This window comes from Oncorhynchus clarkii, chromosome 21 (genome assembly GCF_045791955.1).
Source record: "Oncorhynchus clarkii lewisi isolate Uvic-CL-2024 chromosome 21, UVic_Ocla_1.0, whole genome shotgun sequence".
Taxonomy (NCBI): domain Eukaryota; kingdom Metazoa; phylum Chordata; class Actinopteri; order Salmoniformes; family Salmonidae; genus Oncorhynchus; species Oncorhynchus clarkii.
This window is the reverse complement of record NC_092167.1, coordinates 41,510,843-41,529,157: the sequence shown is the minus strand read 5'-3', so window position 1 is coordinate 41,529,157 and position 18,315 is coordinate 41,510,843. Positions and strand designations below refer to the sequence as shown.

The following is an 18,315-nucleotide window of genomic DNA, read 5'->3' as shown; positions in this document are numbered from 1 at the left end:
ACAGAAAGTTAACAACAAGCTCACTGCCTGTAAACAGAAAGTTAACAACAAGCTCACTGCCTGTAAACAGAAAGTTAACAACAAGCTCACTGCCTGTAAACAGAAAGTTAACAACAAGCTCACTGTCTGTAAACAGAAAGTTAACAACAAGCTCACTGCCTGTAAACAGAAAGTTAACAACAAGCTCACTGCCTGTAAACAGAAAGTTAACAACAAGCTCACTGTCTGTTGAACAGAAAGTTAACAACAAGCTCACTGTCTGTAAACAGAAAGTTAACAACAAGCTCACTGCCTGTAAACAGAAAGTTAACAACAAGCTCACTGTCTGTTGAACAGAAAGTTAACAACAAGCTCACTGTCTGTAAACAGAAAGTTAACAACAAGCTCACTGCCTGTAAACAGAAAGTTAACAACAAGCTCACTGCCTGTTGAACAGAATGGCGCTGAAATGGATCGCTTCCATTTTTACAAATCCTGACCAATTTTGATATTTTCTGTGTTTTTTGCGATGATCTTAACTTTTTTTTGTATATACTGTTTCCGCCACCGTTTCCTATGACCGAAAAGAGCTTCTGGACATCAGAACAGTGATCACTAACCTCGATTTGGATGAAGATTTTTAACTTCAACGAGTCTGCGGAGCAGGACTTACTGCTCACCGCGGACCAGGCCCTAATCCCTGAGACTCGGAAGAGAAGGAGACGGCACAAAAGTGGCCGAAATGCGGGCACCCTGACATCACTACGCCGGCGAGTAAATCAACCACCTCTAACCTTCGTTCTATTGGCGAACGTACAATCACTGGAGAGCAAAATAGGCGAGTTCCATTAGAGACTATCCTGTCAATGGGACCTAAAGAAATGTAACATTCTATGTTTCTCTGAGTCGTGGCCGAACAAGGTCATGTGTAATATACATCCACTGTAGCTTTTTTTCTATGCATCGGCAGGACAGAACGACAGCTTCGGGTCAAAAGGGGAGGTGTGTGTCTCTTCGTTAAAAACAGCTGTTGTGCAATCTCTAATACTAAGGAAGTTTCAAGGTTTTGCTGGCCTGAGTTAGAATCGATCAACTGTAGACCAGGGGTCTCCAACAGGTCGATAGCTACCAGTAGCTCACAGACCACCAACGAGCAGCTCTCCAATCTTTTCTGAAAGTACAGCACATGCATTTTTTGTTCAATCACAAATTGTCTAAAACATAAATCTCCTGTCTACTGTCAAATCAAAGTCACATTAACATTAAACCCACCACTTGTTAGTCACTATTTTCTTGAAGAGCCAAACGTAACACTATTTGCCAATTCATTTTCAGAAATATTTCCCCTGTGTGTCTTTTTGGTGCGCACGTTTGTCTCTCAGTCCGTATGTAGAAGTTAGCTAATGTAAACCTGCGTCCTGTAGGTAGACTGAAAAACCTTCCCCCAAAACCCTCTCAATGAAATGCTACCTGCAACTATACAGTATCATGCATATTTGTATGAACCTGGAGCCTCATAGTTTTGAAGTCTTCGCTATTATTCTACAATGTAGAAGATAGTACAAATAAAGAAAAACAACCTTTTGACTGGTACTGTACATATCTACCTCAATTACCTCGTACCCCTGCGCATCGACTCAGTACTGGCACCCTGTGCATATAGCCAAATTATCGTTACTCAATGTGTATATATTATTACTTTTATTATTAAGTGTTTTACTTTTCTATTATTTCTCTAATTTTCTTCCTCTGTTCATTGTTGGGAAGGTCCCGTAAGTAAGCATTTCACTGTTAAACCTGTTCTATACGTAATACAATTTTCTATGATTTTTAAGGTGATATGACCTCCTAGAGCCCAGATGCATCCCAAATGGCACTCTACTCCCTCTATAGTGCCCAATGGGCCCTGGTCAAAGGTAGCACACTATACATGAAACAGGATGCCCTTTGGGACTCAGACCTTGCACACTAGAACATTCATCACTGTCTAGGCTGAGGAGATTAACCAGAACACTGACTACCATTCTGTTACCTTCTCTAACTCTTGAAGAGCATAGAACATTCTCACTGTGTCTCACAGATTACCCAAAATTGAGCACATATTTTAGTTTTAATGTCACATGCACAAGTAAGGTGAAATTAATTCCTGGTAAAGTTAAAAACCCAACAATGCAATAATCAACAGCAATGTATTAGTAGAAGAAAACACACAAGAAATATGATTAAGAAATATGAGCTAAACAATAAAGTAAGAAAGCATACTATGTACAGGAAATATTTATGTGTGAGTTTGCAAATTGTGGAGTAAGTGTTTGTGTGTGTGTTGGATTGACACTGTGTGTGAGTATGTACCTTGTAGCTATTTTGTTAGCTCTTTTGTTAGCTATTTATCAGTCATATTGCTTGGGGATAGAAGCTGTTTGTGAGCCTGTTGGTGTCTGACTTGATTCACCGGTACCTCTTGCCGTGCGGCAGCAGATATAATAGTCTATGGCTTGGTTGGTTGTAGTCTTTAACAAGTTTCCGGGCCTTCTGTTCACACAGCTTGATATAGAGCAGTGGAGGCTGTTGAGGGGAGGACGGCTCATAATAATGACTCAAACGGAATATATGGAATGGCATCAAACCATGTTCCACTCATTCCGCTCCAGCAATTCCCACGAGCCTGTCCTCCCCAATTAAGGTGCCACCAACCTCCTGTGATATAGAGGTCCTGGATGGCAGGGAGCTCAGGCTCAGTGATGTACAACCTTCTGTACCGCCATGCGATCGAGGGCGGTGTTATTGCCATACCAAGCAGTGATGCAGCCAGTCAATATGCTCTCATTGGTACGGCTGTTGAACCTTTTGAGGGTATGAGGGCCCATGACAAACTTTTTCAACCTCCTGAGAGGGAAGAGGCACTGTCACCCTTTCTTCACGGCTGTGCGTGTGTGTTTGGACCATTTCAAGTCGTTAGTGATTTGGACACGAGGAACTTGAAGCTGTCTACCTGCTCCATGTGGACGTGGGTCTAGGGTGTCTGGGGTGGTGGAGTTAATGTGTGCCATAACCAGTCTCTCAAAGCATTTCATGGGTACAGAAGTGAGTGCTACAGGGTGATAATCATTGTGGCATGAAGCCTTAGAGTTGTTAGGAACAGGAATGATTGTAGTCGTATTAAAACATGTGGGGATTACAGACTGGGACAAGGAGATGTTGAACACTTCTGTGAATATGCCTGCTCTGATAACATGCTCTGGAATACAGTCGGGGCCCGCAGCCTTGTGTGTGTTGACCTGATTAAAGACCATTCTCACGGCGGCCTCGGAGAGGGAGATCACCCAATCGTCTGGGCTGGCGATGGCCCTCACACCTGGGTCGAAGTTGTTGTTGTCAAAGCGTGCATACATTTGCATTGAGTTAGTCTGGTAGAAAGGAGTCGTTGGGCAGATCACGGCTGGTTCTTCCTTTGAAATCCGTAATGGACTGTAGCCCCTGCCACATGCGGCTGGCGTTGGAGGCTGTGTAATAGGACTCCACCTTGTTCCTTTAAGGTCATAGTACCTTCTTGTACTTATTCCTGTCGTTGGCTGTAGCATCAGGCTTGTCTACGATAGCTCTGTGTGCGGTAGCCCTGTTCTTTAGTTTAGCGCCAACCTCTGTGTTAATCCAGAGCTTTCGTTTTGGGGAAGCAGCAAACCCTCACCGTGAGTACAACGTCGCCGTGGGTACAGTGTCTGCATTTTCTCATGAAGCCGGGGATGGAGGAGGTTAGTTTGTCAATGTTATCGGCGGTCTCGAAACATATTCCAATCAGCGCTAGCAAAGCAGTCCTGTATTACAACCTCTGATTCTGGTGACCATTTCTCAACAGAGCAAATCGCGGGTACTACTTGTTTCATCTTCTGCTTGTACAGAATCATGATCTGATTTGCCGGATGGCAGGCGAGGGAGGGTATTGTATTCTTGCTTGTGGGTAGAATAGCAGTGGTCTATGACTTTATCGCCCCTAGTGGCGTTGGAGAGGTGTTGATGGAAGTTGGACATCACTTAGCTTAGTGACGCAAAAATTTAAATTGCCAGCAACCAGAAAGGCAGCTTCTGATTGTAGGTTTTCCTGCTTGTTTATAGCCTTGTACAGTTCATTAACTTCTTATGGATCCCTTCGCGCGCCAATCCCTTTAGCAGGATCGATTTGACAACACCCAGTGAAATTGCAGCGCACCAAATACAAAAACAGAAATACTCATATTAAGAATTCATAAAGCATACAAGTGTTATACTTCGGTTTAAAGATTAACTTCTTGTTAATCCAGCCGCAGTGTCAGATTTTAAAAAGGCTTTATGGCGAAAGCAACACATGAAAATCAGATTTCAACCAGGCAGGTGCTACACAAAAGAGGCTACAACAGGGCTACTTCTTAATTTCTCAAAGGAAAAACATCAACCAATTTCTAACGACTGTTGACATCTAGTGGAAGCCATAGGAACTGCAAGCATATTTATCTTTAAAAGGGATTGCCATAGAAACCTAATGGAAAACAGATTAAGCTCCAAAAATGTTTTCCCTGGATGGTTTGCCCTCGGGGTTTCACCTGCCAAATAAGTTCTGTTATACTCACAGACATTATTCAAACAGTTTTAGAAACTTCAGTGTTTTCTATCCGAATCTACTAATGAGTAGCAGGCAGTTTACTTTGGGCACGCCTTTCATCCGGATGTGAAAATACTGCCCCCTAGCCCAATGAGGTTTTAAGCTCAAGCTTGTTATTTTTATTGTCCTGAGGTGGAATGTATACAGCAGTCTCGATAACAGCTGAAAATTAGAAGGGTCAGCATTTGACCATCAGATATTCCAAGACGTGTGAACAGTCCAACCGCTCTGGAATTAGCACACCGGTTAGTGATGCTGAAGAGGCAACCCCCCCCCCCCCCCCCCCCCCCCCCCGTATTATTATCAAATGGCCAGTGGAATGGAGGGAAGAGGTGGTCGGTTTTCCCTTCACCTTAATCTCACCAGGATCCGCCCTCTCTGGCCTCTGTAATGCCGCCGTTTCCTCTTGTGTAGCCTGAAAATTGGATCGGAATTACAGAGAGCCCCGGGCAGATGAGTCGAAGTTGAAAGTAGATGCCCTAATTGGGGTAAGTAACTGCCGATCTGATGTTCAAAAGTTATTTTACTATCGCTCGCGAAGGGATACAGAGAGGGAGAGAGGGGGAAGAGAAAGAGAGAGATCACTAATTACCACAGACCAATTACCAGGCCAATGAAGGGACCAAGGGAGGAACGCAGCTGGAACGGGACCCACAATACCCCACACAGGTCTCCTGGAACTTAGTCAAGGGACAAATAATGTGTTTGTGTGTCCTAGTGTGTGTGTTTGTTTGTGCTCAATCTTGCAAAACAAGACAAAAACAGCTATTTGGCATATTTGCTACACTTAATGGTTATTTTTTCTCAATGGAATGCATTATAGCCAGCCCACTGACTCTTCAAAATGCTAACTGCTAACTTTCATACAACTGCATTGTGTGCACTTTTTGGAGTACCCCCAGCAATAAAAATTCATATTTGAGAAGTGATTTTGCTTCTCTTAAAATCTGAGGGCATCATTCAGTTCTACAGCTAATGAATCTACAGTATTGACTAAAATGCCTTACAGCCTTGACTGCGGCATATTAAGTGTCAAACACACATTAGTTTAAGGAAGAGGACTGTGAACCATCATTTACTTATTCAATTACTCTGACAGGTCTTTCACCTAGTGGGCTTATTTCCTTCTCTCATGCCAAAGATTCATATTTGGGGCACTTTTATGAATGTACTCTCCAGAGTTTTGCTGAATTTATACACACAAAGGCTGCCTGTGGCACTGCATTTTGTTTGCAAGGGTTGCCCTTTTAGCCAATGGTTCCCTGGGAAATATAGACCACAATAAATGTTTCATTTCAATGGGACTTCCTGGTTTAGATAAAGGCTGACGATAAGAAATGCCAGGAGCTAAATAAAGTTGTTTATTCTTTTTGCACTTGCATCAAAGGAGTGTTGATGCACAGATGTTTCATCATTTAGTTTGGCAGTCACATCAAAGCTCTCTAGCACAGAATAATGATACATTTAAATGGAAAAAATAATTGTACAAAAAGTTGATCAATGAATAAAGTTATGGAACCAACACAATGGTTATTACTTCACATAGTACAATTAAATAGAGTAAACTTCAATAATACCAATCTTCAATAACTGTCAATCTCTGACTTGTCCATAGAAAGCCCTCACCTCTCCAAAGACAGTGTTGTGTGAATTTAAGAGCTCACAAAGGAATATGAACACAGCTCTGTCTGCATCAAACATCAATCCCAATCTATACCCTATTCTCTCATTCCCTATAACTCTCTGCCATGAATCAATTATGGAGACATGTTACACTTTATTCCATAACCGTGAGCATTTTGTCAAGGTGGATGGAACTCGTTCCCAGGAGTATACCACTAACAGCTGGTTCGACATCTCCCTCCTCTGTTCCAATACATTATGATACCCAGTGTTTACAGGCAGACTACTGGCAGACGACCTGAATAAACAGCTGTTGGGACGTGACAGTCCTGTCTGCTCCAATAGCAAGTGCGTCTGCCAGCATGTCAACTTCTCAAGTCTCAAAACTGGATAGACACGAGACAGAGAGAGAGAGCGAGAGGAATAATTTAGTAGTGTGCTGGAAAATCATTGTTTTATCGTCACATGTGAGCGGGCAATGCATTACCCCAAGTGGCGGGGTGGTTTTATTCGGCCTCTGAAGTTTTCTGAGCAAAAATGATTATCATTGTTGGACATAAGACACAAGGAAATCAGCTCCAAGTGATTTGAATTTTGGAAATGTGCTCCCAAATATTCCCGTAACTTCAGCCCTTCTTCCAAAATGTTTGATTATGTATAATATCTGTCGGTCATCTAGCAGTAGGAATGTGCTGAAAAATGTCAGCATGTTAAATAAATATGAGCAAACATCTGCTGTGTTAAGCGTTTTGCTACCCAAAACCATTTTTTTTTTTGTTATCACATGCAAGCGTGTAGAGCCGGGTTCCCAAGTGGCAGGGTGGTTTATTTGGCCCCCTAAGTTCTCTGAGCAAAAAAATTATATTCATATATATATATATATACAGTGGGGCAAAAAAGTATTTAGTCAGCCACCAACTGTGCAAGTTCTCCCACTTAAAAATATGAGAGAGGCCTGTAATTTTCATCATAGGTACACTTCAACTATGACAGACAAAATGAGAAAAAAAAATCCAGAAAATCACATTGTAGGATTTTTAATGAATTATTTGCAAATTATGGTGGAAAATAAGTATTTGGTCACCTACAAACAAGCAAGATTTCTGGCTCTCACAGACCTGTAACTTTTAAGAGGCTCCTCTGTCCTCCACTCGTTACCTGTATTAATGGCACCTGTTTGAACTTGTTATCAGTATAAAATACACCTGTTCACAACCTCAAACAGTCACACTCCAAACTCCACTATGGCCAAGACCAAAGTGCTGTCAAATGACACCAGAAACAAAATTGTAGACCTGCACCAGGCTGGGAAGACTGAATCTGCAATAGGTAAGCAGCTTGGTTTGAAGAAATCAACTGTGGGAGCAATTATTAGGAAATGGAAGACATACAAGACCACTGATAATCTCCCTCGATCTGGGGCTCAACGCAAGATCTCACCCCGTGGGGTCAAAATGATCACAAGAACGGTGAGCAAAAATCCCAGAACCACATGAGGGGACCTAGTGAATGACCTGCAGAGAGCTGGGACCAAAGTAACAAAGCCTACCATCAGTAACACACTACGCCGCCAGGGATTCAAATCCTGCAGTGCCAGACGTGTCCCCCTGCTTAAGCCAGTACATGTCCAGGCCCGTCTGAAGTTTGCTAGAGAGCATTTGGATGATCCAGAAGAAGATTTTGAGAATGTCATATGGTCAGATGAAACCAAAATATAACTTTTTGGTAAAAACTCAACTCGTCGTGTTTGGAGGACAAAGAATGCTGAGTTGCATCCAAAGAACACCATACCTACTGTGAAGCATGGGGGTGGAAACATCATGCTTTGAGGCTGTTTTTCTGCAAAGGGACCAGGACGACTGATCCGTGTAAAGGAAATAATTAATGGGGCCATGTATCGTGAGATTTTGAGTGAAAACCTCCTTCCATCAGCAAGGGCATTGAAGATGAAACGTGGCTGGGTCTTTCAGCATGACAATGATCCCAAACACACCGCCCGGGCAACGAAGGAGTGGCTTCGTAAGAAGCATTTCAAGGTCCTGGAGTGGCCTAGCCAGTGTCCAGATCTCAACCCCATAGAAAATCTTTGGAGGGAGTTGAAAGTCCGTGTTGCCCAGCAACATCCCCAAAACATCACTGCTCTAGAGGAGATCTGCATGGAGGAATGGGCCAAAATACCAGCAACAGTGTGTGAAAACCTTCTGAAGACTTACAGAAAACGTTTGACCTCTGTCATTACCAACAAAGGGTATATAACAAAGTATTGAGATAAACTTTTGTTCTTGACCAAATACTTAATTTGCAAATACATTTATTAAAATCCTACAATGTGATTTACTTTTTCTTGTAGGTGGGAAGTGATTCGGCGTGCGCTGCTCTCCTTCAACCTGATTGTTGTCAGTGAAATATCAGAATACAACACCAAATACAGAAAATAAATCATATTGTCTTTGGTGTTGTAGGGTGGTTAGGAAATAGTTTTCAATTCTAATTATGGCTGAAGCATAAATGGTTTTATGTTAATTTGTTGGTATTTCAGTTAGGCAGAAGCCCAGGTTTAAATTCAGCCACCAAAAATAGTGTGAATTTCACCTTCATGAGGCCGTCTTTATGTGCTGACTCTGTTTGATGCAAAGCTACTAGACTACACATGTTCGTTACCTTCAGAAGCAGGATTCACATTCTATTTGAAATATTGAGCCAACAACACCATTGTTGAGATTTACATTATGTTTTTCATTGTGGTTTGTACATAGTCAATTAGGCTTCAAATGCCCATTACATTTCTTCAGTTCTATAGTCAATTATAAACTGGGTGGTTCAAGCCCTGAATGCTGATTGTCTGACAGCTGTGGTATATCAGACTGGGTAATTACGTTGGCTACCAGTTTATAATAGCAATAAGGCACCTCGGGGGTTTGTGGCATATGGCCAAAATACCACGGCTAAGGGCTGTTCTTCTGCACAACGCATCGCGGAGTGCCTGGACACAGCCCTTAGCCGTGGTATATTGGCCATATACCACACCCCCTCGTGCCTTATTTCTTAAGTATAGCCACATTTTTCAGCCAGCTGCCAGCACATGAAACACTCAAGAATCAGATGCAATAACATGACAGTTTTTGCAAGTGCAAACTCTCTCTGTCAGTTTTATTATTGGGCTGATCATTTATTCCTTCAGGCCAGTAACATTCACCTGTAAAATGACCCTGAATCTTGAACTAGACTTGTGATGGAAGACCACACATACAGTAAGACTTGTGATGGAAGACCACACATACAGTAAGACTTGTGATGGAAGACCACACATACAGTAAGACTTGTGATGGAAGACCACACATACAGTAAGACTTGTGATGGAAGACCACACATACAGTAAGACTTGTGATGGAAGACCACACATACAGTAAGACTTGTGATGGAAGACCACACATACAGTAAGACTTGTGATGGAAGACCACACATACAGTAAGACTTGCCATGTAATATACGGTTCTTGTCATCATCCTGAGAAATCTCACCATGGAGATTCTACAATGCAAGTTTGAATTAATGCTGGACAGCTTTTTAATATTGCTGTTTGGTTGTTGTCCACTCCAGGGGAGCTGTACATCGGTGGCGTGGGGAAGAGCATGTACAACAGTCTGCCCAAGCTGATCGCATCCCGGGACGGGTACCAGGGCTGCCTGGCCTCAGTGGACCTCAACGGGAAACTACCAGACCTGATCGCAGACGCCCTCCACAGGATGGGCCAGGTGGAGCGAGGCTGTGACGGTGAGTTGACGCTCGCACACAGAGGTGTCATAGGGTGCACAAGGGCACAAAGACTTGTCCTGTTTCTTTTTTACAATTCTGATGTTAAATTCATTATTAAACTTCATTTTGAAGTTCACATTTTATCCGAATATTTTATAAAAAAAGACCTGTCAGCGGTATTATTAAGTGGTTCCTTCCTGTAACACGGAGCAAAGATATACAGTTGGTCAGATTCCACAGCCACAAAGTCAGAATTGTCAGGACTCGCAGAAGGAATCTTTGTAAATGAAAATGAGCTATGTAGCCTAATGATTCCTTCTTGATGAATAAATAACATTAAAATGTTTTGCTGTTTCTCTGTAAATCTATCCACCTAACAATTTTATGACGTTGGCTTTAGCTAGCCAGCTAGAGAGGTTCCCAATCTCCCAACCTCATAAGTAGCTACCAAGAAGCCAATTCAGGATATCATTCAAGTTAGTGTAGCTAGCTTGTCTAACTATCTTCGCTGGCATGCCTGCTGGTAAGGTTGGTAGACTTTAGAAAAGCAAGCAATAACTTAATGTCCTTCAATCTTTTACCAATATTTTAGCAGAGAAGCATTTTAGTTTCTTTATAAAAAGAACCACCAGTCAGGAAGATACAGACCGATCAAGAGGTTTGCCGGGTTTGCACTTTGTGATAATATCATGATATTTGTGTAGACATTTTGAATCCATGATATGTGCCTGTATTGATGATGTGTGTCTCGATCCCAGATACGTTGTTGTAATGTGGATGTACTGTTCTCGGTGTATTAGTGCAGTATATTCAGAATGACACTCTCATTAAAATTACAAATTAACAGATAAGGAGGTATGCTTAGATAACCTACGCAGAAAAATAGACCAGTTTGTTTTTACATCGAATTATGCATGATGATTATGGCTCTAGATTGCAGGTGTTTGTAAAAAGTCAAAATTCTCCGACCTCCATCCCCACGTTCTTTACTAGGTATCCCCCTTTCCCTTTCCTTTTATACCCCAGCTAAGATAATAGGTGCATGAATTCACACACACACACACACACACACACACACACACACACACACACACACACACACACACGCGCGTACACACTTGGCATTCACCCAGGCAGCCTCATCAGTCTTTAACACCCCATCTGTTTTCTTCCCAGTCTTATCATATACAAGAGCTTCTGAAGTTGGACTCCTGCAGTAACTCATAGCTCCTTCTTCGGCAGTAATACCCAGAATATACAGTTAGACCCCACTCTAAGACTCATTCTTTACAGTCTCCTCTCCACTGTATATCCAGTCTATTGCACCATAAAACCTGCGGGAGGTATCTCTGCCTCTAATGTTATTGTCGGTAGCTAATCTTAACCACCCTGCAGCGCTCACTGTAGCATAGACTCATCAATCCTCCATTTGGAAGGGGCTCAGCTTTTTGGCAGCGGGACGCTGGACTGGGTGACGTCACCAGTGTTTTGGCGAATCTCTGGCGGCTAGTTAATTGTGTTTGTGACGCCTGCAGGCTGTAACGGCAGCGGTGTTCATACTGTCTGTGGCGTGTGGCTTCAAGAGAGCGCCACTGATTTCCCAGAGGTCCCGGCACCGCTTGGTGTCTAAATGCGAACACAGCCACCTCTGCCAGCCAGCCTGGCTTATTACCTGCCTAAAGTTATATGTTGCAATTACGTCCTTCTTAACAGATATCTAAAACTGCATTAGGCTATCACATCTACTCCCCTGAACTCTCAAATGGCTGGTAGTAAGAGGTAATCAGTGATTGAAAAAGTACCTAATTGTCATACTTGAGTTAAAGTAGATACCTTAATAGAAAATGATTCAAGTAAAAGTGAAAGTTACCCAGTAAAATAATAAAGTATTAGTTTTAAATACAGTATACTTAAGTATCCAAAGTAAATGTAATTGCTAAAATATAGTTATGTATCAAAAGTATCAAAAGTTTATGTATAAATCATTTCAAAAATGAAAATTACTACTCATAGTTTTTCCTTGTGGCAGACTGGGTTGTTCTTCCGTTGTCATGGCAAACATCTAGGGCTATGGCACGACAATAAGACAACAAATTACATAGGAGTTGACAAAAGCACACACAGATCCCCAACTGAACTATACTGTATGTCATGGACATTCTAAACAGTAGTCAGCCCCTCTAAGCTGTATGTCGGCAGGGGCACCTTGTTCTCCTGTAGCTGCCTGACTCCACTGATCCCTTCCTACAACAGCGGGAGCAGAGAACAACCATTCACTCTCTGTTCCTAACTATGCTGAGTTGCTGACTCACGTCTGGGATTTGAGAGGCAGACAGAGGTGGAAGAGATGGAGGGCAAGAGGAAGGGAGTGAGGAGGGAGGAAGGGAGAGGGGAGGGAGGGAGAAATGGAGAGGCATGGTGACAGAGGGAAACGGAAAGAGACAGGGAGACGGAGAGAGGGAAGGGGAGGGAGGGAGGGAGAGAGAGAGAGAGGGGGGGAGGGAGAGAGAGAGGGAGGAGGGAGGGAGAGAGGGAAGGAGAGGGAGGGAGGGAGATAGATGGGGGGAGGGAGGGAGAGAGAGAGAGGGAGGGAGGGAGGGAGGGAGGGAGGGAGGGAGGGAGGGAGGGAGGGAGGGAGGGAGGGAGGGAGGGAGGGAGGGAGGGAGGGAGGGAAAATGGAGAGGCATGGTGACAGAGGGAAACGGAAAGAGACAGGGAGACGGAGAGAGGGAAGGGGAGGGAGGGAGGGAGAGAGAGAGAGAGGGGGAGGGAGAGAGAGAGAGGGGGGAGGGAGGGAGGGAGAGAGGGAAGGAGAGGGAGGGAGGGAGGGAGAGAGGGAAGGGGAGGGAGGGAGGGAGAAATGGAGAGGCATGGTGACAGAGGGAAACGGAAAGAGACAGGGAGACGGAGAGAGGGAAGGGGAGGGAGGGAGGGAGAGAGAGAGAGAGGGTGGTAGGGAGGGAGGGGGAGAGAGAGAGAGAGAGAGGGGGGGAGGGAGGGAGGGAGGGAGAGAGAGAGAGAGAGGGGGGGGGAGGGAGGGAGGGAGAGAGAGAGGGGGAGGGATTGAGGGAGAGGGGGGGAGGGAGGGAGGGATAGAGAGAGAGGGGGAGAGAGAAAGAAAGAGAGAGGGGGGAGAGAGAATGTGGAAGTGGAAGAAGGGGGAGTTGGAGGTACCCAGATGTCTCATTCTCTCTCCAGCTGTTAGCTCCAGGTACAGTAGTCATGCCAGTGTTAAGGTGGGTTACACAACAAGATTGTTAGTGCCCTAGCAGCTAATATGCTGCTCAGTCATCCAGCTCCTTTAATAAGACAGAGCTACAGCTTTTAACAGAAGGGGGTACACTACATGACCAAAAGTATGTGGAACGTCAAACATCTCATTCCAAAATCATGGCCATTAATATGGAGTTGGCCCCCTCTATAACAGCTTCCACTCTTCTGGGAAGGCTTTCCACTAGATGTTGGAACATTGCTGCGGGGACTTGCTTCCATTCAACCACCATAGCATTAGTGAGGTCGGGCACTGATGTTGGGCGATTAGATCTGGCTCGCAGTCGGCGTTCCAATTCATCCCTAAGGTGTTCGAAGGGGTTGAGGCCAGTCAAGTTCTTCCACACACCGATCTCGACAAACCATTTCTGCATGGACCTTGCTTTTTGCATGGGGGCGTTGTTATGCTGAAACAGGAAAGGGCCTTCCCCAAACTGTTGTCACAATGTTGGAAGCACAGAATGGTCTAGAACGTCAATGTATGCTTTAGCGCTAAGACTTCCCTTCACTGAAACTAAGGGGCCTTACAGTTGGCAGTATGTATTGGGTCAGGTAACGTTCTCCTGGCATCCGCCACTCTCAGATTAATCTGTCGGACTGCCAGATGGTAAAGCGGGATCACTCCAGAGAACGCATTTCCAATGGTGGCGAGCTTTACACCTCTCCAGATGACTTTTAGCATTGAGTGATGATCTTAGGCTTGTGTGTGGCAATGGAAACACATTTCATGAAGCTACCGACCTGTGCTGACCTTCCAGAGGCAAACGATGACAGGCGATTTTTAGCACTCGGCGGTCCCGTTCTGTGAGCTTGTGTGGCCTACCACTTTGTGTCTGAGCTGTTGTTTCTCTTAAACATTTCCATTTCAAAATAACAGCCCTTACAGGCGACCGGGGCAGCTCTAACAGGGCAGAAATTTGACGAACTGACTTGTTCGAAAGGTGGCATCCTATGACGGTGCCATGTTCAAAGTCACTGAGCTCTTCAGTGAGGCTTTTCTACTGCCAATGTTTGTCTATAGAGATTGCATAGCTGTGTGCTCCATTTTGTATACCTGTCAGCAACGGGTGTGGCTGAAATAGCCTAATCCATGAATTTGAAGGGTGTCCAGAAACATTTGTCCATACAGTGCATTCGGAAAGTATTCAGACCCCTTGACTTTTTCCACATTTGTGGACACCCCATAATTACAACGCTAAAACAGGTTATCGCATGAATACCTTATTTACATAAGTACTCAGACCCTTTGCTATGAGACTCGAATTTGAGCTCAGGATCGTCTGGTTTCCATTGATCATTATTGAGATGTTTCTACAACCTGATTGGAGTCCACCTATAGTAAATTAAATTGATAGGACATTATTTGGAAAGGCACACACCTGTCTATATAAGGTCCCACAGTTGGCAGTGCATGTCAGAGCAAAAACCAATCCATGAGGTTGAAGGAATTGTCCACAGAGCTCAGAGACAGGATTGTGTCGAGGCACAGATCTGGGGAAGGGTACCAAAACAATTCTGCAGCATTGAAGGTCCCCAAGAACACAGTGGCCTGGATCCTTCTTCAAATGAAGACGTTTATAACCACCAAGACTCTACCTAGAACTGGCTGCCCGGACAAACTGAGCAATCAGGGGAGAAGGGCCTTGAGTGACCCAGCCAGAGCCTGGACTTGAATCCGATCGAACAACTCTGAAAATACCTGAAAATAGCTGTGCAGCAACGCTCCCCATCCAACCTGACAGAGCTTGAGAGGATCTGCAGAGAAGAATGGGAGAATCTCCCCAAATACAGGTGTGCTAAGCTTGTAGCGTCATACCCAAGAAGACTCAAGGCTGTAATCGCTGCCAAAGGTGCTTCAACAAAGTACTGAGTAAAGCGTCTGAATACTTATGTAAATGTGAAATTTCAGTTGTTTTTATTTCATACATTTGCAAAAAAAAGCTATGTTATGGGTTATTGTGTGTAGATTGATGAGGGGGGAAAAAACAATTCAATCCATTTTAGAATATGACTGTAAAGTAACTAAATGTGGAAAAAGTCAAGAGGTCTGAATATTTTCTGAATGCACTGCATAGTGTATTTTTTATGACAAGTTTACAACTCCACTGCTCACACCAAGTACAAGGCATCTCAATGACAAGTTTACAACTCCACTGCCCACACCAAATACAAGGCATCTCAATGACAAGTTTACAACTCCACTGCTCACACCAAATACAAGGCATCTCAATGACAAGTTTACAACTCCACTGCTCACACCAAATACAAGGCATCTCAATGACAAGTTTACAACTCCACTCTTCACACCAAATACAAGGCATCTCAATGACAAGTTTACAACTCCACTCTTCACACCAAATACAAGGCATCTCAATGACAAGTTTACAACTCCACTGCTCACACCAAATACAAGGCATCTCAATGACAAGTTTACAACTCCACTGCTCACACCAAATACAAGGCATCTCAATGACAAGTTTACAACTCCACTCTTCACACCAAATACAAGGCATCTCAATGACAAGTTTACAACTCCACTGCTCACACCAAATACAAGGCATCTCAATGACAAGTTTACAACTCCACTCTTCACACCAAATACAAGGCATCTCAATGACAAGTTTACAACTCCACTCTTCACACCAAATACAAGGCATCTCAATGACAAGTTTACAACTCCACTCTTCACACCAAATACAAGGCATCTCAATGACAAGTTTACAACTCCACTCTTCACACCAAATACAAGGCATCTCAATGACAAGTTTACAACTCCACTCTTCACACCAAATACAAGGCATCTCAATGACAAGTTTACAACTCCACTCTTCACACCAAATACAAGGCATCTCAATGACAAGTTTACAACTCCACTCTTCACACCAAATACAAGGCATCTCAATGACAAGTTTACAACTCCACTCTTCACACCAAATACAAGGCATCTCAATGACAAGTTTACAACTCCACTCTTCACACCAAATACAAGGCATCTCAATGACAAGTTTACAACTCCACTGCTCACACCAAATACAAGGCATCTCAATGACAAGTTTACAACTCCACTCTTCACACCAAATACAAGGCATCTCAATGACAAGTTTACAACTCCACTCTTCACACCAAATACAAGGCATCTCAATGACAAGTTTACAACTCCACTGCTCACACCAAATACAAGGCATCTCAATGACAAGTTTACAACTCCACTGCTCACACCAAATACAAGGCATCTCAATGACAAGTTTACAACTCCACTCTTCACACCAAATACAAGGCATCTCAATGACAAGTTTACAACTCCACTGCTCACACCAAATACAAGGCATCTCAATGACAAGTTTACAACTCCACTGCTCACACCAAATACAAGGCATCTCAATGACAAGTTTACAACTCCACTGCTCACACCAAATACAAGGCATCTCAATGACAAGTTTACAACTCCACTCTTCACACCAAATACAAGGCATCTCAATGACAAGTTTACAACTCCACTGCTCACACCAAATACAAGGCATCTCAATGACAAGTTTACAACTCCACTCTTCACACCAAATACAAGGCATCTCAATGACAAGTTTACAACTCCACTCTTCACACCAAATACAAGGCATCTCAATGACAAGTTTACAACTCCACTCTTCACACCAAATACAAGGCATCTCAATGACAAGTTTACAACTCCACTCTTCACACCAAATACAAGGCATCTCAATGACAAGTTTACAACTCCACTGCTCACACCAAATACAAGGCATCTCAATGACAAGTTTACAACTCCACTGCTCACACCAAATACAAGGCATCTCAATGACAAGTTTACAACTCCACTGCTCACACCAAATACAAGGCATCTCAATGACAAGTTTACAACTCCACTGCTCACACCAAATACAAGGCATCTCAATGACAAGTTTACAACTCCACTGCTCACACCAAATACAAGGCATCTCAATGACAAGTTTACAACTCCACTCTTCACACCAAATACAAGGCATCTCAATGACAAGTTTACAACTCCACTCTGCTCACACCAAATACAAGGCATCTCAATGACAAGTTTACAACTCCACTCTTCACACCAAATACAAGGCATCTCAATGACAAGTTTACAACTCCACTCTTCACACCAAATACAAGGCATCTCAATGACAAGTTTACAACTCCACTCTTCACACCAAATACAAGGCATCTCAATGACAAGTTTACAACTCCACTCTTCACACCAAATACAAGGCATCTCAATGACAAGTTTACAACTCCACTGCTCACACCAAATACAAGGCATCTCAATGACAAGTTTACAACTCCACTCTTCACACCAAATACAAGGCATCTCAATGACAAGTTTACAACTCCACTGCTCACACCAAATACAAGGCATCTCAATGACAAGTTTACAACTCCACTGCTCACACCAAATACAAGGCATCTCAATGACAAGTTTACAACTCCACTGCTCACACCAAATACAAGGCATCTCAATGACAAGTTTACAACTCCACTCTTCACACCAAATACAAGGCATCTCAATGACAAGTTTACAACTCCACTCTTCACACCAAATACAAGGCATCTCAATGACAAGTTTACAACTCCACTCTTCACACCAAATACAAGGCATCTCAATGACAAGTTTACAACTCCACTCTTCACACCAAATACAAGGCATCTCAATGACAAGTTTACAACTCCACTCTTCACACCAAATACAAGGCATCTCAATGACAAGTTTACAACTCCACTCTTCACACCAAATACAAGGCATCTCAATGACAAGTTTACAACTCCACTCTTCACACCAAATACAAGGCATCTCAATGACAAGTTTACAACTCCACTCTTCACACCAAATACAAGGCATCTCAATGACAAGTTTACAACTCCACTCTTCACACCAAATACAAGGCATCTCAATGACAAGTTTACAACTCCACTCTTCACACCAAATACAAGGCATCTCAATGACAAGTTTACAACTCCACTCTTCACACCAAATACAAGGCATCTCAATGACAAGTTTACAACTCCACTGCTCACACCAAATA

At 43.3% G+C, this 18,315-nt stretch overlaps 1 protein-coding gene across 1 annotated transcript in view; it reads left to right on the top strand.

Moving 5' to 3' along the window:
- Positions 1-18,315, top strand: part of LOC139379056 (neurexin-2-like) — a 929,896-nt gene that overhangs the window by 462,361 nt on the left and 449,220 nt on the right. The window contains exon 15 of the mRNA XM_071121799.1: positions 9,839-10,012. Within this exon, the coding sequence (XP_070977900.1) occupies positions 9,839-10,012 (174 nt within the window). The remainder of the gene's footprint in view (positions 1-9,838; positions 10,013-18,315) is intronic.